The sequence below is a fragment of the Enhydra lutris genome, unplaced genomic scaffold, assembly GCF_002288905.1.
Source record: "Enhydra lutris kenyoni isolate GAN:26980312 unplaced genomic scaffold, ASM228890v2 scaffoldscaffold12, whole genome shotgun sequence".
Classification (NCBI taxonomy): domain Eukaryota; kingdom Metazoa; phylum Chordata; class Mammalia; order Carnivora; family Mustelidae; genus Enhydra; species Enhydra lutris.
Genome location: NW_019154096.1, coordinates 56,892,948 through 56,918,965, shown reverse-complemented (window position 1 = coordinate 56,918,965; position 26,018 = coordinate 56,892,948). Strand labels below are relative to the sequence as shown.

General features: G+C 42.3%; 1 protein-coding gene across 1 annotated transcript in view; it reads right to left on the bottom strand.

The window, feature by feature from the left end:
* The window catches only part of LOC111145125 (sortilin related VPS10 domain containing receptor 3), a 584,701-nt gene that overhangs the window by 96,199 nt on the left and 462,484 nt on the right, over positions 1-26,018 (bottom strand). The window contains exons 8-10 of the mRNA XM_022499799.1: positions 17,555-17,644; positions 9,672-9,851; positions 851-997 (exon numbers count right to left, since the gene is read on the bottom strand). Of these exons, the coding sequence (XP_022355507.1) occupies positions 851-997; positions 9,672-9,851; positions 17,555-17,644 (417 nt within the window). The remainder of the gene's footprint in view (positions 1-850; positions 998-9,671; positions 9,852-17,554; positions 17,645-26,018) is intronic.

Genomic DNA, 26,018 nt, shown 5'->3' with positions numbered 1-26,018 from the left:
TCTGATCTTCTTGGAACACCAGCAGAAAAGAGGGGGTTAGATTAAAATCTACAGGAAAAACAAAAAAAAAAAAAAAAAAAAAAAAAGGGAAAGGAAAGGCCCTATCTGTCCCCATAATCCCGGTTTTTAACATAATGTTTACAGTATGGTAAGTTGGTAATAAACCTTTTTAGCAATGGCAAAAGGCAACTTTTATGCTCAGGAGAAATGTAACCATTTCTGGGGCCTTGGAAGAGTTTCTCACATAGGTCTGCTCTAAGACAGCACTGAGGGTCATGAATTTCACTGTTAATGATCTGTCTTCCCTCCCCACCTTAGAGCTGCCACACCTGAGGGCAGAGGAAATTACTTATTTATTATGTCCTCCAGAGTGCCTACCCTAATATTCCACATACTGGGCAGCCTGAGAATGCTGACAGATTAACCACTGTCCCATGGGGACACCCCAGCCTGATCTCTCCTGGGCTTGCAAGGCAACTTCTGCTTACCTTGACATCTGTCATACACTCATCAAATTATTTCGTATCAGTATCAGTTCGCAGGTGTGTTTCTACTCCTGAGCTCTGTCTAGAACCCTGGAACTCAGGCACTGTTTCTTAAACATGTCTTTATCTTACTAAGAATTAGAGAACATAGTGTATTCTAAGTACAAGCCTGTGAGTTTCAACTGAACTTTCCATCCAAGTGGTATGGCAGTCAGCCCGGAGATCATCGCCCTGGGACTTGTGGGAAATCCCTGCCCAGCACCAGCCAAGTTCCTAAGACCCCTTGATGAAAAAAAATCCCCTGATGGGACATCCCCAGGTGACCAGCTTGCCCTGTGGACTTCATGTGAGACTGGGTGACTGACCAGCAGGCAGTGTACTGGACTTCCATGCAGGTCCACATCTGGGGCTTGAAGTAGGCGCCAGTCTCTGCCCTTGTTGTAAGTGATGTATGTCTTCACCTGGTCTTCCACCTTCTTGTTTGCCAAGAATATCCCTTTGATACCTGATACCTAGGAAAAAGGGCAAGAGATGGAGAAGCATGTTGGGCCAAATGCTGATAAGTGCTGGGACAGGGTGTTGGGGGTACAAAAGAAGAGAAGAGGAACATGGTGAGACATACCATATACCCTGTGGTCTTTGAGAGAAGTTTAAGTTCATCTCTGCACCCTCTACCGCCTGCCCCAACCCAGATGTCCCACTGCCCTTTTACCCATCTGCTTTTTCCCACTTTATGTGTTTCCACATTCTGTTCATAGGATCTTATCCTTAATTAACTATTAACATTCCCTCTGAGGTGGCATTGGTTTATAACAACCGAAGGAGTTACCCCTTTCTGGGGAGCAATGTGCTTCTGCTCAGGAGGAGCTTATATAGGTAGATTTTGGAAGCATAAAGTTCTGATCCTTAAATCTGGAAGTTTCACCTCTTGATTAGTAGTGAGGCAGATGTTTTCAGGCAGATAACCCAGCTTGGTGACCTGGCATCCATCTTTGGCTGTGCTGCTGGCTCTCTGGAGAATCCTGCATAACTTCCATGTCATCTTTGTGTCTCAGCCAATGGTCACTTTGAAACAGACAGAATCAACCCAGCCTTTCCTTTTTCCTCAGCTGGCTAACCATGGCTGCACGAGATGATGCAGAGCCCTCTTCCCAGAGTTCCTATCTATCGAATTTGCCTACCCTTGATGTTTAGAAGGGAGAAGATCATCACCACAAAACAAGAAGCTAGAGAATTAAAAGAAATCTATGATTCAGAAAAGTTCTAGAGTAAGTACAGATTCAAATCAAACTTTGATTCCTTCCATGTCTACATTTTGGGCAGTAAGAACAGATACTGTGAATGACGGCACTACGTCAAAGAAAGATTCCCTAACTTCCTGTACAATCCCAGCATGTTCCAAAGCTAAAAGGCAAGTCAAATCACTTAAATGTACATAAACCTGAGATTGAATGAGAGGTTTTCTGGAAATAGATAACTCAGAATTTTAAGTGCGTTTATTCCCCATTCTTTGAGGTTAACTGACAGAATACCAGTGGGAAAGAATTTCGCGGAAGTGAGCTCTTTTACTGTTTTTTAATGACATAATTTAGTTGGTGAAATGAGAAGTTTGTTTTTGTTTTCGCTTTTTTTTTTTTTAAAGTAACCTGACTGCCCTTGAAAAAGAATGCCAACCCAGATAAAAACAAACAACAAACAAGCAAAAAATAGACAAAGAATGTCAAGCGGAGAACAGAATTTATCTGGGAAGGACACCACCAGGGGAATTTGACAATGGGCCAACTAAGGAATTGATTAGATTCCTAACTTGAACAGAGGGTGGGCAAGGACAGAAGCCAAGGTGGGGTGCACTGGTATCAGAGTTCTGTCCTTTCCCAGAAAACCCCTCCCTACCCTGGCTGCTTAAAATCAGTGCCATTTCATGAAGACTGGGATCTTCTATGGTAATCTAGGGACTCTGAGGCTCTCTCATCACCTCAGTCTTTAAAACCAACCACAGAAGCATTTCTCTTAAACCTGACTACCGGTTATTCCTCACGAGAATGGAATCTGTATTTCTTTCAAACTGTCTGTCTGATGCAGGCCTTTTGGTATTTTCTTTAGACACAGCTGGTACATTTTCTGCTGGACCACCAGATAATGTTTCTAGAGAACTCTCTCCGCTGACTCAAATGGTCCCCTCCAAAACATAACCAGGGCCTTGGTGTCTCTCTCCCAGGAGAAAATATACACAAGTCCAACTCAGACTTCTGAGCCTGCTCCTGTGGGGCTCCTGTCACCCCCATCCACTGCCTCCTAGCTGGATGCCTCCCAGCATGAATAACTAGCCATTCAGCTGCCTCTTGTGTTCTTCCAGATGCGTGTCTTTGGCAAACGGATGGGCATTTTTTTGCATTCCCCACACATTCTAAGAGCAAAATCTGGAGAATGGGGTCTGAAAAGACACAGGAAGGAGAGATGTCCGGGGAAGGCTTCTGCAGCTCTGAAGGCCTTTCTCCTGAAGTTGCATATGAGCCACAGCCATCTCCCTCCAGTCCAAGAGAACCAGAACACTTCCGATTCATATTCGGGTTTGCTCAAAACCCATATTGCTTCTTGGCTCCATATCGTGTTTACACAGGCTGAAAGTTTAGAGGGCACTTTGCTTCTGTGTGCCCCAGGCCAACAGCTTTCACAGTTCTTGACTGCAACCCCAGTACAAAATGCACATTAGGTATGCTTCAACCTAGTACCCATACCCAGGTAGCCATGCATGTGTGCACATGGAAGCACAGGTATGTCTCTAATGCAAAAGTATCATGAAACACTCCTGAGCCTCACTGCATACGATATGAAGCTATTAGAGAATGAGACACCCATTTTAACTCTTCCACCCAAGAAGGTACTAGGCATCTGATAAACTCTGATTGTGTTTCCTCCTACTGTTGTTTGAAATCAGAAGTATGGCTTGCAGCTGCCGGCCCCACAGCTCCAAGAGAAGGGCACCAGCTTAGGATGGCACCCACAAGTACAGGTCTACATGGCCCACTTTCCCTCTGGAATCAATCTGAGGTATGAAGGGAGGCTGAAAGCAGCCTCTTGGCAGAGCACTGAGTCCAGGTGGCATGGGCATCTGTTGCTCACCTTCCTGAGCCCTTAGGACAAAGAAACCACAGAGCTCTGCTGAGAAAAGCAATTACCACAGTCTCCCTTGGGCTGTCCCTAGAGTGGAACCGGTGGTGAGGGACCAATGAAGGTGAGTCTCGGAAAGATGTCTCTGTGGAGTCTGTATGCAGCTGTCCATCTGGCCAAGGATGGGTCACTCAAGTTCATGATAAAGCAAGGATGTGGAGCAAGGACAGGGATAGAGAAAGCAAGGGAACATCGCTAAGATGGGCAAAGAAACCAGAATACTAAGGATGATTCAGAGAATCTAATTTTACCCATCCTAGTGAGATCCACGTAGTCATTAGGAAATTCAAATTAAATCCACACTAAGGCACGACTAGGCTCCTCTCACAGTGGCTACACACACACACACACACACACACACACACACACCTCTGATAACACCAAGTGATGGTGAAGATATGAAGCAACCATAACTCTCATACATCTTTGGTGGGAATACAAAATGAGAATACCACTTTAGAAACAACTTGGTGGCTTTTTATAAACAATGTCTTTCACATTCAACAAAGCAATCCTAGTCCTAGGTATTTACCCATGAGAAAGAAAAACTTGTGTTAATGTGAACATTTATATTCATTTTATTTATTGTCACACAGAACTGGAAACAACTTCAATGTCCTTCAGTGGTGAATGAGTAAACAAACTAGGGCACGTCCGCATAATAGAATACCACTCAGCAATTAAAAACAAAAAAAGGAATGTCTACAGATACTCAACAACATGGGTGGTTCTCAAATGCCTGATTCTAAGTAAATGAAGTCAAACTCAAAAGACTATATATTGTATAATTCCAATCACATGAAAATCCAGAAAAGACAAAATAGGAAAGAGAAAGAAATCAGACTGGTCTGGCAGTGATTTGGGGTGGGACAGTGGTTGACTACAAAAAGGTCATCAGAGAAAATATTTTGAGGTGACAGTTCTCTATCTTGATTATAGTGATAGTTACACAACTGCATACCCCTGTCAAAACTCACAGGACTGCATACCAGAAAGGGTAAATTTTACTATACATAAATTTGACCTCAATTAAAAAAATTAATATTAAAAAATGCATAGTGGGAAGAGCCTGGGCTTTTTATTCAAATATACATGGACTGGTTCAAACATAGCTCTACCATTTTACTATCTCCATGATCTAAGCCAAGTTACTAAATTCTCTGTACTCGCTGTACACTCATAGGCACCAGGGGGAATGATACCTGCCACAAAGAGATATGGCAATAGATCAATGATTGACTATATATAAAATTCAGACTATATATAGAGAGAGACAAATGATTGACTATATATGTATATACATATATATATCAATGATATTAATGATTGAAAAAAATATATATATATATAAAATTTAGGGTTATCCAAACCAATACTATGGCCTACCCATCATATGGCTACCGAGCACTTGAAATGTAGCCAGTGGGAGTAAGGAACTGAAGTTTAACTGCATTTTATTTGAATCAATTTGAACTTCAATTTAAAAACTGATACCCGATTCTATTATTGGCAAACTTTTAATATGTTTGGAATAACTTGGGTATGTGAATCTACTTTTTCTACTGTAAATTTTATGAAATGTAAATACTGATCAAGTATCTCTGGTGAAAATTTAGCATATGAATTGAGATGAGGAGGAAGTATAAAATACACTCAGAATTTTGGAGATTTAGTATAGAAAAATATAAAAGATCTCATTAGTAATCTTTCAAATGGAGCACATACTAAAATGATAATATTTTAGATACTTAGGTTAAATAAAATATATTATTACAATTAACTTCACCTTTTTCTTCTACTTTTAAAAAATGTGGGTGGTGGAACATTTAGAAGTGCATCTGTGGTTGGCTTCATATATTATTTAGTCAACATCACTGGTCTTGGGCATTACCTGATTCACTGCTGTTATTACTATAATGAGGTATGAGTTGGGTACTTCATATCCTTGAAAATATTGAAGAAAACGCACCTGACCAGCAGCTCAGAGCATGTTTCCGTAATATAATTGAGGGTGTTGGAAAGAATATTTGTTTCTTGATTTATCAGTTGAAAGCAACTAAGAAGAAATGTAGGTTGGAGTTAGTGATATGAAGAAACCACAACAAAGTTCTGCGTGAAAAGAGTATCACAGAATAATGGTGAACACATAATAGATTATATTCATTGTCCTCATCAGATTGTTTTGATGCAACAGTCTCTGACACCTTAAAAAAGAGATTATTATTTGGCCTTCAAGAATTATTTTCTCACCTGATTATGTAATTACAGCCATGTCACTATTGTACTTGAAAAAAGGGATTAAAGGAAGAATGAGAAGGGACTCTATATAGCAGGAGACTGTTCCAACAGACCAGGAAACAGACAATGTCTTTGCTTTACTCAGTTTAATGAGAGTTCAGTGGGGGTGGATTCCCATCCAATGGTTTCTAAGGTCTTTTAGTGCCAAGACTGTAAGGTGAACTTTCAAGTAAGTTCTAATTTTCTTTGCCCCTTTCCCATGGTCAAGTAGAAGCTTAAGGGGGCCACATGCAAGATGGAGTGATACACTAGGAAGTAGATTTAAGTGGTTGTGCTCATCCAAGCCAATTCACATCTGTGTTACCTAAAAGCATCTCTGACATTTCAGACAAGGTTAAATAGGTATAATATTCTATCACATCATACTATAAAGTTATACATTAACTTGGCGTAGGGTACTGCATGATACAGCCAATATCATTTTCTAGGTATGTAGATATAAGAGAAAAACAGAGAGAAATATGAGCCCATCAGAAAATGCCCAATTCTTCAATCCAGCTCTTTACTAGTATCTCTGCAGTATTTATCCCCACTGTGTCCGAAAGTCACTGAACATTCCATAAAAATGGGCATCTACTCATTGGACTCTAATTCTCATATCATGTTGGGATTCCACCAGACATGCCTTTTTCCCAAATTCCAGTAAATCATCCTTTAAGCCAATTCATCTTCAAGTCCCCCCCCACCCCACGCAAATTCCTCAAGTTAGAATTAACCTTCCTCTTTACTGATTCTACAACACAGAAAGTCACAGCTTTAATACAAGTTAGTCAGGGATCCCTGACTACCCTAATAGGGTCATGTTTCCTTCCAGTAGATTATGAGTCTCACGCACCAGCTTCATCTCATCAAACAAAATACATTCTATGAAAGTGTATTAATTTAGTTGAATTGAATGTGAAAGCTTACTAGTTTTCCCAGCTGCATTATTCAAGGGCATTCAGAGTCCAGAAAAATGATAGTCTCTTTGCTATCTGGCCATATGGTACACAATTTCAGTTTCTATGAGAATCTCTACTGAAGGAGGTTAAAACCAATGACCCTTAGAGACCAATTAAATTCAGCTTTATCTCCAAATCACAGAATGCATCTCCAGGTGCAAAATAGCATCACCCTCTAAAAGCCTTCAATATGGTCATGGTCTAGATAGTGTCCAGATACAATTTATTCTCTTGGTATTAAATGCCTTCTAGAATCTGAACTCCAAACACCTATCTGGCACTCATTCTTGTACCTGATGAGCATCTATTCTATGCAATTAGATTGGCTGGCTCAAAGTCTTACAAATCTACAGCATCCATCTAGTTCTTGACTCATGCAGGTCTTAAAATACGGAATGCCTTCCACTTCTTCCTCTGCAGGGCAAAAAGACTGATGATCAGATTGGGAACATTGCAAAAAAGAGCTGGGCATATACAACTCATCCCCATGTCCACTATTTTGGGAATCTGCTTGCAAAGATCACATACTCTGTACCCCACCATAGTGGTGTTCTAGGAAGAGGCTTCCACAGGAGAGCTTTTGATTTGCTATTTGAGCATGTGACTAAAAGGGTGCATCCAGGTCTGGCAGGCAGGATTAGGAAGCCCACCTGCTTCTACACAACTTTTCAAAGCAGTAAAACTGACAATTGATCTCCATTTGTCTCGCTCTTTGTCTCTCTCTCAACTGACTCCAATCTGGGCAGGTCAAAAAAGGAACTTCGTTCACTGACTTCTTCAAAGCCCAACAAACTAGATTGCAAGCTTCCTGAGGGCAAGAATCAGTCTCTCTCCTGCCTTCTTCATGGGCTTTAACACAAAGCAGGGGCACAATGAAACTTGATAAAATTAAATGGAGAACAAACACAAAAGAACTGGTTTTAGAGAAGTTGTATGTCTTGCTTTTGTAGAGATGAAATGACACCATGTACTTTTCCACCGAAAGACTAAAAATGCAAGACTGGCTAGAGCAAGACCAAAATATACATATAATTAGGCACATTCTTCATTTTTATCCATGCTCCAATTCAGATCAGAGTGTCTATTCACAGTAACCAACATACTCTTTATTACAAAAGGGACAGCACAGTGCCAAGTGCACCTGCCTTATCAATAGGGTCAGGGACCCAGGGATCTCTAAATTGAAAGGTCATCTGCTGCAAATGTCTACCCCATTCTCCTGAAGTCTGACCACAGAAGTATGAATAATCCTCTCATCTCTATAGCCTCACTTATAAGAACAGGAACCTGGTTGCAATGACCTCAGTCCCAGGAAAATTTCATCCAAACCTTCCACGAGAGGTGACTTACTGCCCAATAACAAAGTATATTTCTGCCTCCAGGTATGATTAGAGTCAAGGAAATGTAAGCTTCCCAAAGCTCTTTACACACCTTAGTCACCTTTACCAGTTTTTGTAATTCTAAGAAAAAATCTGGGCCATTTCCCAAATGGGGATCTTGTTGTTAAGGGAATCAGCACTTGGCAACAACCTCCTAGGAAATTACGGTATTTCTACTGGGTTTGTTTTATACCCAGTGCCATTCACTTTTCTCTCTCTTTTTTAGTGGACTTCTATTCACCCCCAGACCTTTGTGTGGTCCTCCTACCTAAAAAAGTAACTTGATGTTTTCACTACTCTTCAGTAACTTTGACACCAGTGCAGGGATGCTAGAACACTGCCAGGCACTGCTCAGAAGACACCACTATAAAGCAGGAACCCCTACACCGATCCCTCTGTTCTGAAAGCTGCTCCCACTCCTCAAAGATGAAAACTAGTAAGGGCGCAGCTCACCACACCATCTGAGGGTACCACTCATGACAGACAACTCCTCCCTCCATGAATGAATGATCTCCACCAGCACAGCAGGTGTAGGGTTGACCGTCAATCACTGATAACTGCTGGATAAAGAAATACACCCCTTTACTCAAATCAATCCATCATCTCAGCAAGGCGAGGACTGTGGCCAGACCATCAAAGATCATACACGGCCACTAGAGACATAAAAAGTGACCCAGCTTTAGGGTCACTGAAACAATTCGTTTTTCTCTAGTGCCTCTGCGCAGTCACTTGGTTTCTTAGAGAAATTATTCTTTAACTGGTGATCACATTTAAAAACAAAACCTCAATATTAACTGAAAACTCAGTACAGTAATCATATTAAACAAGAACTCAATGTAAGTCAAGGTCAGTTCTTCACCCTGCACCGATGTTGGCATGTGGTGGCATTTCAGGGAAACCCTCATCCCCAGCACTGATATTCACTCTTCTTTTCCTATAAAACTTGTTCACAAGAGGTAAATTTCCAAACAATTAAAGATCTACTAATAGATACGTACCTCCACTCAGAGTCCGTAGAAGTGAGAAAGGGACTCAAGCGAGCCCACGTAGGTCAAATACCTGGGCGTCTGGCTCGTCATCATGCTCATCCACAGAAGAATGTCCACTTCAGCCACCATCTATTCAAGTTTGCTGAGTCACCCACCATACTAGATGCTTTATGTATGTTCTCTCTCATTCTCACAACCATCTCATAAGGCAAATATTTAATCCCCCTTTTATGGGTGAGGAGATGGAGGCATAGGGAAACTAAGTTCCTTGCCCAAAGTCACACAATTGCGAAAGGGTATAGCTGCCTTCTGCCCAAGGACAGGCTGACTGCAATGCTCATGTTTATCCCATTAAAACTCCTGCAAAAGAGAGGCAGACCCAGGTGCAGGACCATCTTGGCTACCTACCTCATACAATTCAATAATAATGTTTCCCATTAGACCTCGGCTACTCTTAATGTTCTCCATGGCCAGGGTGAAGTAGATGCCACGCGTGTCTGAGATGTAGAGGTTGTACGTGTCATTCTGGTTCCATTCTTGGACAGCTGCAAACACTTGGTTCTCATCAGTACTGATGATGTGCATGTCCTGGAAGAAGATGGAACACCTATAAGGCAGCAGATCTCCATATCCCTCTGCCCATGGGGGCCCAGAGTAATTACCATGACTTATGAATGGGGGAGAAAAAGCCTGAGTTATAGGCAATGTTAAACAATTCTGTGTCAGACCAAGGCTATAAATTAAGAGCTTTGTGATTTTTGTTCCTTGCTAAGTGACAGTAAGATGGGTGTAAGGGGCTTTGGTGGGTATCATTTTCAATGGCTTCAAGGGATTCATACACTTTCATTTTTTATTTTTATATCTGAAAGTTAGTGTTAGCACTAACGGAGACATACAGCCTTGCCGGAGGAAAGTCACACATGCAAAGAAAACAAGGCTTATCCCTTCTTTAGATCTTCATTTATGTTTTCAAACTTTTTAGTGTAGTGGCTGCAAAACTTCTCTTTGGGATCTTCAGAGTCATCCTTTGCAAGAAGGGTGGTAGGGAGGCAGAGCCAGTGGGTGGGGCTCTCGGCTTCAGCCTCTGTTTCAACCAGAGGGGCACCACTTGAATCTGTTTTATCCTAGAGTTCGGCATGATATTTGGGAAGTAAAAGATGAGGGAGGTTCTGCTGCTAATAAAATAATATTTGAAAATCACTGACAATACCAAAAAGGAAACTCAACCTTGAATTTAGTGTTCTGGGTCCTAGCTAGAAGTTAGCTCTATGGTGTAGAATGTGTCTGTGTCCCTGAGCTTCAACTTTCTCACCAAAGTACTGAAGAGGTTGGGCTACCGCTAAAAATAGCTAACATCTGAGCACTATTCTAAGTCATCTAAATGTATTATTTCAGTTAAAAATCCAAATAATTCTACAATAGAGGTGGTATTAGTCCCACTTTACTGAGGAATAAAATATGGTATACAGGGGTTTGCCAACTTGCTTCCCATTATAAAGCCAGTAAGTGGCAGAACCAACTGTTGAATGCCTGTTGTACGGCTCTAACCTACTTGTGAGCTTCTAACCACCTGGATATATATGGGGGAGAAAGCCTCCGGATTGGAAGTTGCAATCCTATGACCCATGAGATGAATGGGAATCACAAATGTTCGGTCTGATCATAGCCTCTACCGAATACCTGGACGGTGTAGTCTTTTAGGTGAAGTCAGCACTCAGGAAGCCTCAGCCTTAAGTGCCCAAATGTTCTTATGACCTGCCTCTTATATATTCATGCTAATACCCTGGTCCCTGAAGTCACTTTAGTTTGTATACCTGGACTAGGACATTTCTACAATCAAATCTAATCAGTTCACAATTCAGAAGAGTTTATAAAAGCCAGTTTTCGTACGTGGCTAGGCGCTATACAAAGATGATCATAAACTCAAGTCCTTTGCTAAGGAATTCATGCTGTCTGGAGGAACTGTTGGCACATTACATGCTGGACATAATGTAAGCAGTTAAAAAATGCGTAACTACACAGGTAGATATGCCAAAGAGTAATGGCATCCCAAGAAGGCAGGAGAAGACCCTTGTCACCGTGGTGGCAAGCACTCATAGTAGGGGGTCAGGCAACTGAAGTTGACAGTAAATCACCAGGCCGGGTCTAGCTTTTACTTTGTTTGCCCAACCTTTCCCAGAAAGGATTTCAGCAATAAAAGAAGGTAGCAATACCTTCTTTTATTGCTGAAATCCTTTCTGGATTTCACAACCGTGGAGCACTTCTCCAAGACATTTTTTGGAAGGAGCAAGCTCATTCGATTTGGACAACAAGAAGGTGGGAAAAGTGTGAAGCGCTCTGGCTCTTTTTATTGGAGGATCTGCCAGATCTCAGCGTCTGGCCTTGAATTCCCTAGGTCGCTTTGACTGAGACCTCTCTAGTTCATTTGTGCTTATACACCTTATAGAATTACAGGATCCCACTGAGCTGCTTGAAAATGGAAATAAGGCTTCCTCTTAAAAACCCTGTGATGAAATTGTGTTGTGTTGGTGTGGAATGAAAGCCCGAGAACCCAGTAGAAGGGGAAATAGCAGCTGCAGGAAATACAGATTAAATTCACTTACCCTGTTAAAAATGCAATAGAAATGCCGGGCTTTTCCCAGATGTTTTGGTTATAAAAATGAATGAGCTAAGTTATTTTAGACTAAACTAATGTAAAAGAAGTGGGGGAAAAAAAAAACTGAAAACACAGGGGCACGGTCAGGATGGAAGGCAGCCGGCCTTGTTGTGCGTGTGGGGTGTATCACCTGACTCACAGGTACGGCAGGCTCGGGGGACAGGGTGCTCTCTAGCAACCAGGACCCTGGGAAGCTGGCTTGAAAATTTCTTAATTTCCCTAAGTCACTTAGCTAATAAATTACATTACTAATATTTAAACCCAAGACTATCTGAACTCTGTTATCAGTGGGAATATAACTCAATATGCATCAAAATGACCTGGAGATCTTAAAAGGAAGCAAACTCCTACGTCTCACTGCCTGAGGTTCTGAGTCAGTGTGTCTGGTTGGGAAGGCTTAAGTCCTACCACCTGGACCAGCCTTCCAGACAAGTCAGGTGCATGCAGTCTGGGTCATCACTCCTTGAAAAAGCTCTGAGGTATGTGTCCTCTCTCCAAATAGATCTTCTAGTTAAATACGGATCAACTAATAATAACCAGAATATTATGTTTTCAAGAACAAATGATTCATTTTCAGTAGTACTGGTCTAATAGAGAGCTGAATGATAATAAACCATATTTCTTGATCCTGCAACCTCAATCTAACCCCAAAGCATATGTCACCTCCTTCCAAAGAAAAGGAAGATGTGCTTGCTACTCTTGAGAACAAGCAGAGCGAGATCTGACTGGTGATGAAGAGAGAGACTGAAGAGGGGGGAAAAGCAGTAAGTAAATTCTGGTTGGCACTTCAATAAACTGGAGTTTGGAGAGCATCAGACATAACCACACTCATGTTTTTATTTGGAGAACAATTATAAATAACACTCCCCCATACCTTCCCATTAATTTGGAAGAATCATAGTTGCCTTTTGCAAACCTAAACGTGAGACTTCATAGGTAAACAATGGTGAAAACACTCCCCCCAAGATAGAAACATTTTCATGTAATTTGGGTTGAATGTAACTTCATTCACTATAAGAACACACGCTATTCAGCATCTGCCATCCGCCAGACATTATAATAGAAATACAGAGAGAACCAAGATGTACAATATGACCTCAAGCAGATGCCCAACGGTGGTGAGAATGTCATGCCCTCCTGGCCTTCTGTGAACCTGACTAAGGTCCCTGGTACAGGTACTAATGGGAATACAAAGGCTTATAGACAGGGGCGGTCAAGGGGGCATCCATGGAAATGCGTGAAACCTGATTGGCTTGAAAGCAGTTTTTCCCTGAGGGAGGTGAGGACAGAGTGGCCACACCATAAGGGGCCTGCACTGGCCCACCTAAGTTTTACCCAGAAGGAAATATAAAACTAGCACAAGATTTTGAGGAGGAAAAGGGAATAATGAGAACTGCCCAGTGCAGAGATTTGGCGGCAGTAGGCCAGCTTAACTGTGAGATCACAGCGTCCAAGGTGGATTTCAGTGGGGCAGGGGGAAGGCTTCCAAGGTGGCTGCAACATCTCAGTAGTGACACATGAGGGCCTGGACTAAGGAAGCAGGTTTTCTATGAGAACCCTATGAAATGGACTGGTGAGCTACCAAGGAGGCAGAACCCACAGGGCGACAAAGGAAAAAGGCATATCTTTAATATGTCAGGTATGTGACCTACAAAATCCTCTCATTAACATGCTCATACAATCATAATTAAATACTCATAATTAATGTGCATAATTATTTATTCTACATCAGTCTCTCTCATTAGCCCATAAGCTCCCAAAGAGCAGACACTGTGTCTTTCTTATGTATCACGGCATTTCTAGCATTTTCTAAATATCGGTAGCACATGGTAGATATTTAATAAAAGTCTTTGTATGAATGAGCAGAGTAAGTAAACACAGAAGAGGGATGAAATTTGGGGGATATAATATAAGGTACAGATACTGAGCTTAGGTCTAGAGTTTTAAAATGGGATTTTTTAGGGGAAGTACTTCAAAAAAGCAGTCCAGGGTTCGATGGGTATGGGATGGGACTATGAACATAGACGTCACCAATATGAAGAGAAGGGATGAGGTCACCCAAGAACCATGCAGAACACCAGGAGAACTTAGGATCATCAACATTTAAGGGTGGCAGGAGAAGGGGAATCAGAAAAGTGAATCAGAATAAAATATGCCACAGGGAGGAGTATCAGGCGTGGATTTTTTTTCTTTTCCAGCAGTGTCAAGTGCTCCAGAAAGGTAGAAAGAAAGAAAGGAAGGAAGGAAGGAAGGAAGGAAGAAAGAAAGAAAAGTTGTAGAAATGTTTATTGGATTTGGCTTGGAGGTGTTCCCTGGTAGCAATGGCTAGAGGATTTTTGGTGGAATAGGAGAGAGGGGTGTGGGAGACCAGAATACAGCTGACAGTGGGTTGAAGTGTAGATAGGAAGCAACAAAAGAAATTAGAATTACAGATAACATTTTAAGAAGTGTGGCTGTGACATAGCAAAGAAGGATAAATCATTATTTGGGGAAATGTAAAAATTAAGGGAAATTGTCCTAAGGAAATTAAAGAAAAGGTTAATATCACTGTCATTATCGTTATAATAAATTTTCTCAAGCATATTTCCCTCTCTTCCCTTTTATTATTCAAAATGGGATAAAACATATTCTACTGTCAACTAAAAGCAAACCCAGACTTAGGTAGGGAGAGTCTTTATGTGCAAGACTATCGCAATAGGGAGAACACTCTGGCTATCCTATCTGCAAGTCCCTCAGGGTGATGGCAGGGAAGAATTATTTTTATGGAGAGAAAGTAAAACAAGGCTAGAGAGAACTGGATGTGGGGAGCAGGGTGAGCAAGTGGTGGGAGAGGGGCCATTGAACAGGAAACCATCCTCCTTACAGTCAGTTGATTTTCAGAAGGGTTGTTAATAGGGGTTGTCCTGAGTTCTAGCGCCTGCTTAAGTGCCCAAGAGTGGCTCCAAGTTCAGAGGCTAGGGTGGGGAGGAGGCGAAAAGCCAGCCAAAGTCTGGTCAAGTTAAATTAGCCAGCATTTTGTCCAGTTTGTCCCCCAGTGGGGACAAAGAGTTCAGTTAACCATTTATAGATAAGGAATGAGAATTTGGTCTCATCCAAGGTAAACAGGCAGGCTTCTGTATCTTAGCGAGGGGCATGGGGAAAAGTGGTTTTTTACAGTGAGCTACTTCTAGGAACACAAAAGAGCTGGTTATTTCTTAAATCTCACTGTTCTCCAGAAGCACTGGGTTCAGTAAAGTTCAATGGTATCATGATACCCATTTCACAGGTAAAAAGACCTGGGCTTCTGGATAAGCAAGTGGCAGAGCTGGAAAGAAAGCTCAGGGTTTCTTGCTCAGAAGCTCCATTGCCTTTCAGCCAGGCTATACCAGGGCTCTCGGTCATTTGTGTCCTCACCCCCTGCCGATGCGTGGCTTCCATGCCCCTTCCCCACCTCCCCCATGCCCAGGGACTGGTTACGGAGGACTCAGCACAAGGTTGCCACTCCTAATAATGCCACTCATTATTAATGGTGTTCATTTCATTCTCTGCAAAACGCTCCAAGCCACAGAGCACCCCAGGGGAGCGTGTTCTGAACAGACAGGCTGGGAGGAGAGGTGTGAGGGCAGTGATGACAGGGAGGTTCTCCTTGTTTTTGTAAGCAAGACGCCCAACAGCAGAGGCAGCTCCTGGAACAGCAACAATTTGCTTAAAAGCCATTTCCATTTTTAAACACTTCCACCCCCCTCTGTCCTTACCTCCTCGGCCTAGGCTGGGGAAAATCCGAGCCAATGCTGGCTAATAAAGGGGATCGATAACCATCCAGCTATTTTCACAGCAGCCCTCATATTAATGAAGCTGCTCTGGATGGAGTTCTATAAAAGGGGCCACACGGATGGTACTCCACCGCGATAAATTGCCATGGGGTTGCTGATCGTTAATGGAGTGTTCCAGGGTTGTGATCAATCCCAGGCTTCATTTGTCCCCACCTGCAGCCACACTGCCCAGGGGAGCAAACTGTTTGTTTATCTCGGAAGGTTAAAAATACATGAAATATGCACACAGTGCAGAGACAGAAAAGGCCTGACGCTGGGGATATGGTTTGGAAAGTTCCCGAAGTACTTCTCCTGAGCCAATAGGTGGAAATCATCAAGTTAACTGCAAGAGGTCTTTCTCCTTCAGAAAAAGCATGATTACAAACTTCTCCAACCTCCTCTTCTCCTAGCAGAGATACTGCTTTCCTGCCTGGGTTTAGAACATCTGATGGGGACATCCTGCAACCACGATGTTATAGAATGGTCCCATACCAGCCAGTCACAGAGAGGGTAGAGAAAAGGAGGAGTTGATCCCATGGCCCCTGGGGCTACTTAATGCACTCCCTGCTCATCCCATCAGCCTCTCTACCCCTCTCTCTACAACCCAGTCTCTTGAGATGGTGTTTAGTTTGTTGAATGGACCATATTCTCTCTCTTAAAATAGGGCCTATGTGTGCCTTTTCTATTGATTTCCCAACCTTGTTTGCTGGGTTAACTCCTTAATCATCTTAAACACAATCACAACATCTTAAACCTAACTTTCTTAGGAAACTTGACCTCAGTATCTGTATAGGTAAGCTCCACCCATTATGTCACAATGGTCCTTGAACTTCTATACCTGTAACACTCCCTACACCTACTATTGCTTGTTCAGTGTCTCTCTTCTCTACCAGAATATAAGCTCCACGAAGGCAGGGACCATTTGTGGCTTCTTTTCTACTCTCTCCATAGAGCTTAATTTAGTGCCTGGCAACGAGTAAAAGCTGAAATGGGAGAAAGAACAGTTCAATAGTTGAATAAAAGAAGGAACAAACGAATGAATGGATTTATGCATGCATGTATGAATGAATGAATTAATGAATGATGAATGAATGAAACAACCAGGGGTGACGATTACCCACCCTCTTGTCCCATAATCCCTCCCACCTCTGTAGTCATTCAGCCTTTCATGCTGTTTCCCAGCACCAGCTTACAGACCCGATGCTTTACAACATTACATTTGTTATGTGTCCAACCAGAACCTTGCCTTTTTTGGGAGCCTTTTTAGGTGATGCAATTGTATCCTGTCCATGTTTAGACTGAGGTTCTAAGATCCTTTTCCTCCAGGAAGCCATTGTTCACAAGGGATGGAATCCACAGGATAAGTTTTAAGATTTTCCAACAAAGGAGTTAAAATGCCATCATTTGATATTAACATTATAGTAAATTATTCCTTTATAATTACTCATAATGGCAGAAGGGAGCAGAAACATAGGTAGTGCATTTACATTTTGCATTAAAATGTAGAGAGAAGCATGAACTCCACAAGACTCACCTGGGCACCTTTGTGCATACATACCTATAGTGTCTAGGCTCCTGTTGGGGCCCTTCTGAACCTGTCCTTCTGTTTGGCGGTAAGGCCTTTGCATGAGGGAGGGACTCCCAGAAGGGATTGTGTGATAGCTCTCCTTTCACTGGGAAATGACTCCAGACTATACAGGATGTATGAGACAGGGAATCAAAGCTCTTGCCTACATGCCCCGCTGAGAGGAGAATAGAGAACCCAGGTTCGGGGCCATCAGCAGAGGCCAGAGCCCCATACTCCCTGCAGTCCAACATGGCAGTCTCTCCCTGCTTGGACATACCTTGGGCAGGGAGTACTTGGGCAGCTTTATCTGGGCAAAGGCCTCTCTCCGATAGGACACGTAGTAGCTGGCTCTTCCACCTGTTGTCACCTGGATCATAAGGGAAACACAGAGAAGTCAGATGGTGCCAGAGATCATGGCCAAGTTGGAAGGTATTAGCTTCTCCATCAACAGCCACAATAGGTTGGTGATAACCTTTCAGAGAGTATCCCTTGCTGGCACTGAGCCTCCAGTCCCACAGCACTGAGGTGTTCCCAAGTCACAACACTTAGACAACAAATAAGCAATGACAACAGTCTTTCCCAATGGTTGACACCTTCAGTGAGAGCAGGGACTCTGAATTTGATCACTGTGCTCTGCCTACATACACACCTAATACATACTTTCAACTGCAAACAGAAACTACTCATGTGAGATGTACCCATGATCAATTTATTTTGCCTTAAAATAATTTTCTATTCCATTGCAATCATGACATGATTGTGAAATGATTTTTTTTTCTGAATCTGAATAACTACTATTGCTCAAAAGCTCTTGTTACTTGAAATTAATTTCATTTCTGTTCTGAGCACATTTTTTTCCCTTCATATTTAGAAATCCATGCATTGAGAAGGTAGTTTTTGTTCCTTTCCATGTGCAAGTGATTTAAAGAAATCAAGGGTCAGAGGAAGAACTCTGGATTGGAAGGTGAGAAATCCTGAGTGTGAGTACCAGCTCTGCTGTCTGATGGCTGGGGGAGTCAAGCTCTGTAATCCTGGGAAGGATGGATTCTTATAGGAACCTGGAAACCACTCCAAGAAATGGTCCTCTGGTCTGGGCTTGTTGAAAAGCCCTGCCAACATGGCACAGCTCTGCAGATGGTGCTTCTGCCCAATCGTCCTAACTTGGGGGGACATTAATATTCACCAGCGAAGTCACCATAGGCTGTTCAGAGAAAATAGCAGGACAATAGCAACCCGGCTGCCATACTGAGGAGGCAGCTGCTGAAGGCTCCCCTCTTTGTTCTGATCACACACTTGCTGGAGACAGGCCAGTCTTCCCACACCAGTCCAAACCTGGTGGCCATCCACAGTGGCTGCGGGGAGCAGGCGAGGTGCCACATCTCTACGGAAAGCCACGCATTGCTCCTCACTCCAAGAGATGGCGTCTCCTATGGCTCCCTGTATCTCTGCACAGATTGGAAGCACAGAGACTGCCAGGCAGAGAAAATGTTAGAATCCGAGTGAAGGCAGAACCTTAGAAAAAACTTGGTGCAAAGACTTAAGCTATGAATCAAGAGGAGAGACCGGTTTGGTCCCTAGGACCCTGGGATCATGACCTGAGCGGAAGGCAGACACTTAACCAACTAAGCCACTGAGGTGCCCCTGGTTTTTGTTTTTTGATAAGACATCTATTCTGAATCTGTATGGTTCTGCACTGGCTTAGAGGTGGGGCATTCACATTAAGATCAATGAGTTGCTAAGAAGTTTTTTCTTTTTAAAATAAATTTCAACTGCAAAGAATCTGATTAAAATATAACCTTTGGTACTAAATACACAGTTATCACTAGTCCTTGCTTAAGCTTATTTGTTTAAATTCCTTCCTTCTTTCCTTCCTCCCCCTCTCTCTCTTTCTTATTTTAAGTCCAGTTTAGTTAACATATAGTGTTATGTTAGTTTCAGGTATACAATATAGGGATTCAACAATTCTATATATTCCGCAGTGCTCATCAAGATAAGTATCCTCTTAATTCCCATCACCTATTTCACCATTCCCCTCACTCAGCTCCCCTCTGGGAACCATCTGTTTGTTCTTTATAGTTAAGAGTCTGTTTTATGGTTTGTCTTTTCTTCTTTGTTCATTTGTTTGTTTCTTAAATTCTACATATGGCTGAAATCATATGGTATTTATTTTTCTCTGACTGACTTATTTCACTGAACATAATACTCTCTAGATCCATCCACGTTGTTGCAAATGGTTAGATCTCATTATTTTTTATGGCTGAGTAATGTTCCATTGTAGAGATCTATACCACATCTTCTTTAGCTACTCATCTACTGATGGACACTTGGGCTGCTTCCATAATTTGGCTATTGTCAGTAATGCTGCAATAAACACAGGCATGCGTATCATCTTTTTGAATTAGTATTTTAATTATAAATTATAAAACCAACACATGCACGCCTGTCAACCGAAGAACTGGAACAGTAGTTTTAAAATTAAGCTACATCAGAATCACTTGAGAAGCTGCTTAAAACTCACACGTCTGGGCCCCACCTTCAGAGTCTTTGAGTTGATCACTCTGGGGTGAGGTCCAAGAATTGTCTTTTCTAATGAGTTTCCAGATGATGCTGATACTGCTGGTTCAGGGACCCCACTCCGAGCAGCTCAGAACTAGAACTTTAAAGACAACTGACATACACTTCTGTGCCTCTGTGCCCTACACCCATCCTGACCCTGGCCTCCCTCTGAGATATAGTTATTTACCTGATTTTGTGTTGACAATGATGATAAAGTTTTTTTTTTTTAATTGGGGCAAAATTCCTATTATATAAAATTAACCATCTGAAAATGTAAAATTCAGTGGCATTTAGCACATTTGCAGTGTTACACAATCTCTACCCAATTCTAAACAATTTTCATCACCCCTAAAGGAGATTTCATACCCAGTGATAAAGTTTTTAAGTCCCAAAGTAAATGCTCTGGTCACTTATCATAGGCTTAAAAAACAGCTCTCTACAGAACACCCTGAATGTCACCAAGCTTGCCTTGGGGAAATAAAGCAGCATCAGAGAAGGCTAGTCCTGTTAGTGAATGCTGGTCAGAGTACAGCAATTAAAAGAAACTTCTCCTGAGAAGACCTAGTTGGTTCCATAGGGAACAAGGGGAGAGCACCACTGAGCATCTGATCAGCACCACAAACAAAACTGTGTCCTTTGGGGTTTCCAAATCACCAAGAGCCAAAGCAGAACAGAGTGGTCTCCTCAACAGGGTGATGGACACCACCAATTAGGGAACTCAGCCCAGCTATGCCTGAGAGAGCCCAGACCTTCTCTCTCACAAGCTTACACACACAACTGAGAGACTTTGTGCTTGAGTAATCAAGATGGAGATTATACTTCAGATACACGATGGGACGATCCAAACTACTAAGGGGCTGATGAAGCCCCAGGAGGCTAGAGGTTCTTCCAGTACCTAAGAATTAGAGTTTCTCCCAGTGATACCAACCTGGCTCCCATAGTTCTGCTTGGTCCTGGTTGTATCATTCTCTGTATCTGCTACCATCTAATTCATGGTTTAACCTCACTGTAAGGCCAATGGGTGCATGGTTGGGTTTGGATGCTACCAATTCATTACAATTTCTCTCTCAACTCTTGACCTCTGTTCTCTCTATTCCTACAGCCCTTTCAACATTTACTCTTGTGGGACACACATTCCTTCAATCTTTCCTCCATGTCTTCTTCTAAGGTTTCAACCTCCCTGATTTCTAGGAAGTGCTGGCCTCATGGCCAAGTGATTGGTGAATACATAATAATAAAAGTAATGACACAACTGTCATTGATTGAGTTCATCTACCATGCTCCAGAACTGCATGTAGCCATTATATAAATTATCCAGTTTCATCCTCATGACAACCCTTCAGAGACTACAAGATACTGAGTGACTTGCCCAAGATAAGATAAATTTGAACCCAGCAAAGTTTGGCTCTAGACCTGTTCTCCCCCTCCTATAACTTAGAAGGGTCTCCATTCCTCACTCATCTCACTATAACAGCAATACATTTTCTTGACTCCAAGATGTTTTTTAAAAACATATAAAAGTCTCTGTAATTAGCATGTGTATATAACCTTTCTTCATATTCCAGAAAATCTGTTATAACATTGATGGTATATCTTAAAAATGAAATCTTCATAGAAGAGAGGGCGTGAGATAATAACTAGATTTATAATAGCTACTATGCAATGAAAGCTGATTACACAGAAAATGGGACAATGAGCAGTTTATACGCCATACTTCATTTGATTCTAATTATACATAATATAATACATAATACCTCTACCGGTCAGGAAATTGAGGCTGAGAGTGGTCAACTACCTTGCTTGATATCACACAGCTTTTCATTGTTACAGCCCACCTGTGACTCTCCCCCATGTCCAAGCCCTTAATGAGGAATAAGTACAACCCCAAAATGTCACGTACGGAACAGGGGCTCAACACTCATTGACTAACTTGTCAATAATGAACTGTGGGGATTAATCCATTCAACCAGAGATGCTTGGAGTTTGATTTCCTCCATTGTTTAGGGACTAAACCATGGATGGAGAGAAGAACTCTCCATTCCCACCCAGTACCTAGATGGTCACAGGAACTTATTTCGAGCACTCCCCACTTGGAAGCCAAATCCTTACAGTGTTGGGAGGATACCAAGCTGATGCTTTTGCTGCCTCTCCACTGTTATTTGTGTGACTCTCTGGCAACACACAAAGAAAGAATAAAGTTTAGTGACTATTAATCTATTTTGATGAATTTTTCTCTTCCTCACAAGCAAATCCGCTGGCATTGTAAATCCCAGAGACTATCACCACTCTCCCTCTCAGTGACACCTTTTATTTTACATATGATGAATGTCATCCAATTATTTGCTCTGGGTCCATCCGTCATGCTAAATACTGAATTAGCTGGGTCTTCTCCTCTCTAATGACTGGCTCGTTAATCTGATTTTCTGGATTTCCATTTTACAGGTTTAATTGGGCTCCTGGCCAGTAAAAATGATTCCTTTGGACAAATGCACTGACCATTAAACACATCTGTCTCTTCTGACTTGTTCTCATTCTTACCGTAACCAAGTCTAACCTGACATATCTTTTATTTATTTATTTACTTATTTTAATTTCTCCTTGATTCTGGAAGATGGCTTGCCCTGGAGGAGAGAGAGAAATATGCCAGAAAGAAAGAAAGAAAGAAAGAAAGAAAGAAAGAAAGAAAGAAAGAAAGAACGAACCAACCAAAGTGTCTGGAGTCATGTTGAATCTGTTTCTGCCATAGAGAGAAGAAAACTTGTAATATCTCTAGAGCTTGTAAGTGGGCATAGGTAATCTGAAAAGAGAAGCAAACTTAACATTTCAGGTATCTACCATGTTAGTGCTTTACATTCATGATATTACTTAATATCCACAATAGTAATGACTAGTATTACTATTATTATTTTTAGTAGCATTAGCAGTACCCTACAAAGCATAAATATTAATACTATAACATACTGGGGCGCCTGGGTGGCTCAGTGGGTTAAGCCTCTGCCTTCGGCCCAGGTCATGATCTCAGGGTCCTGGGATCGAGCCCCGCATCAGGCTCTCTGCTCAGAGGGGAGACTGCTTCCCCCTCCCTCTGCTTGCTTCTCTGCCTACTTGTGATCTCTCTCTCTCTGTCAAATAAATAAATAAAATCTTAAAAAAAATAATATAACATACTTTGAGTATTTAGTATATACCAAGTCCTGTTCCTCTGTAGACACTAGCCTTCTATTTTATGTTCAGGTGAGAAACTGAGGCCTAGGGAAGTTACACAACATACTCAAAGACACACCGCAAGTAAATGGTGAAGCTGGAATTTGAGCCCAAGTTTGTCTGACTGCAAAGCTTATGCTCGTCCCTCAGGCTACGTCAGGTTTCCAGACCTCTGTGGAGGGGAATGGATCCCATGTCACTCAACTTTCCGTTTCACCAGGGAAGATGCCTATGAGCCGATCTTTTTATGTGAGGAATCATATCCATTCCTCAGCCCTCAGAAATCAATGCTCTATTGTTGCACGGGAGTGAACAGTGCTCCTACTAACATTTATGAATAAGAGGGACCAGAGTGGAAAGAATTCTGGCTGGCACAAGAAATGCAGGAAATGACATTTAGAAGGTTTTCCAACTAGAGGACCTTGCTGGGCCCAATATGATGTGAATAATCTGCCTACACAAGCGAAGTGGCCACCTGTACAGGCCTCCATTAGCGACTCCCACACAGCCCCTGCAGCAGCCCCTCCTCCTTCAAGAAACAAAAGGGAACGGCACAGTTGTTAGGATGCACAATTAACTTTTCCAATTTCTTTGCTCATTAATTCTATTCAGATTATTTAAAATAAATCTTGACATTGTTAGGCCTTTCTCTTCCTCTCCACCTACATAATTCCTTCAAAGATCACAGTTCTCTCCCAAGAACAAAGGAGCAGGATTTGACTGCTGGACCACAAAGTCGATAAATAGCCATCGGTCTCATCAGGAAGTTGCTCTAAGTGTTGGGATGGTCCTGAGGGCTTCTCCACAGCAGGCTACACTGCCCCTGCCAGCTTAAGGTCATTTTCCAGAAATGTTTTGCTAAGGTACCACACTAGAGGTCTGGAACCACATGACATCTTACCAGCAAGCCATCTCCTCTGCTAGACTCTTTGATGTTGAATTTAGTGTTTGACAAACTGGTGTTTGTTCATTTTATGTCCTGGAGGCTGTGTGATATTAACGTAATATGCAGTTTTATCTGCCTGTTTCTAGAAAGGGTGGGTCTATTACCTACCACTTGTACACTGTGCCGAGGCAGAACCTTCTTTAGAACAGATTTGCACATAAAATCTTTTACTGGGGCCCTAACATAACTACCCCCAAAATAACCTCACCAAGAAGAGATTTGGAATAAGATGGTCGACACTGAAGCCAATATCGTTCTCTCAATCTGTAGTGTGGGGGGGGGGAGGGGGGTGCTGGAGGGAAGGTGAATACTAAGGTTGGCCAAAACATACTGACAAAGAACTGTCACCTGGGCCGACCCTTGCCAAGACTTCTTGGAACCTACACTGCCTCCTGGGATTGGCAGGAAGGGAGAGTTAAGGTGGTGAGTCAGAAAAGCACAGGGGGAAAGACTTGTGTCCGGTCTACCCACAGCCCTAGGAGAGCAATCAGTCGCCTGACTGAGTCTGTTTTTTCAAATACAAAGTCCAGACTTGGTACATTTCCAATTACATTTTTTCGAAGAAGGCTCTCCCTCTGATTTTTAGCATTATAGTACATTGGTTAGGATCCCAGACCTGTGTTTCAGTCCTGCTTTTGCCACTTGTTGGTTTGGTGATCTTGGACAGGTAATTACTTTAACCTTCCCAGTTCTTCTTCTGGGAAGTGGAGACATCAATTCGACCCATCAACATGCTGTCATAGGAGTAAACACAGTACCGTACGTAAAGAGCCTTAGACCTGAAGCTGGCACATGCTACATGCTCACTGCATAGAACATGCACCTGCCAAGCTAGAAGGCAGTTGCCTGCACCCCCTGACCAGGGGCTGATTGGGGGCTGACCACGGTGGCAGTTTACATGTGCCAACTGGAGGTTTTAGGAAGTGCTGGTGTCGCCACATGGGCTACCTGGTCAGAAGAGACCAGGGAGAGAGGACTGAAATTTTTTCTGGGGCCTCTGGGCAGGATGATCTCATGGAGACGACACCTATGAACCCAATGAAGCCAATGTGTTTCGTGCTAGAGATTGAGCCATTAATGGCTGCAAGACTTATCTTTGTGTTCTGGCTTTCATGACTTAGAGGGAGGGCAAGAAGTTCTTGGAATGTACATATGACCCTTCAGAATGGAAGTCCTTGCCTTCCCTCTCCTAACATTTTTTTTTTTTTTTTTGGAAGGTTCGGGGAGACAGATAAAAAGGCAAAGGTGAGTGGAGAAATAAAAAAGAACAGATAAGGACTTGAATAGTCATCTCGGAGCACAAAAGGTGGGAGCACCTTGAATATCTATCTATCTATCTATCTACCTTTGTATAATTATATTTAATATAATTAATATAATAGCTAAAAAGCCAAAACCTAAACAGTCTACTTTGAGTGTTCCACATCAGGATACCAGAGCTGCTTTAAAAAAAAAAAGAAAAGAAAAGAAAAGAAAGAAAGCAAGCAAGCACTACCCATGGAAACCCTACAGTGGCATGTTAAAAACTCGTCAGCAAAACATCCCCTCGCTCCCCCTCTCAGAAATGGCCCTGGTCCCGGTAGACTGCAAGCTTCATGTGGCTTCAGGAAAGATGGGGCCGAGGAGGCCGGAGCAGATATTGTAAGGAGTCTAGCATCTATAGTCTTCTTCCACCTAAGTAAGTTTTCTCTTTGACTTGAGACCTTCCATAGCCTTTTTCCTCTCTATAGGCTGATGTTATGAGGCTAGCTCAATGACTGAAATCTTCCCAAGCCAGACACCAGCCTCTGTCTTTTCTCTAGTTTTCCAGAATTTCAGAAAATAAATACAAAATAGTGGGAAAGAAGGGGAAGGAAGAAGGGTGTGAGGTCCTGGTGTGCGTAACCTCCGTGCTTCTAGTTTCAGCTTCATTGGTTATCAGAGAGGCAACTGGCATGGTAACTAATCTCTTGGAGTTTCAGGGCTATTGTTCCATAAAAAGGGAACAAATAATTACCCTTCTCTTACAGAGCAGTAAATGAGATAATAAAATGCT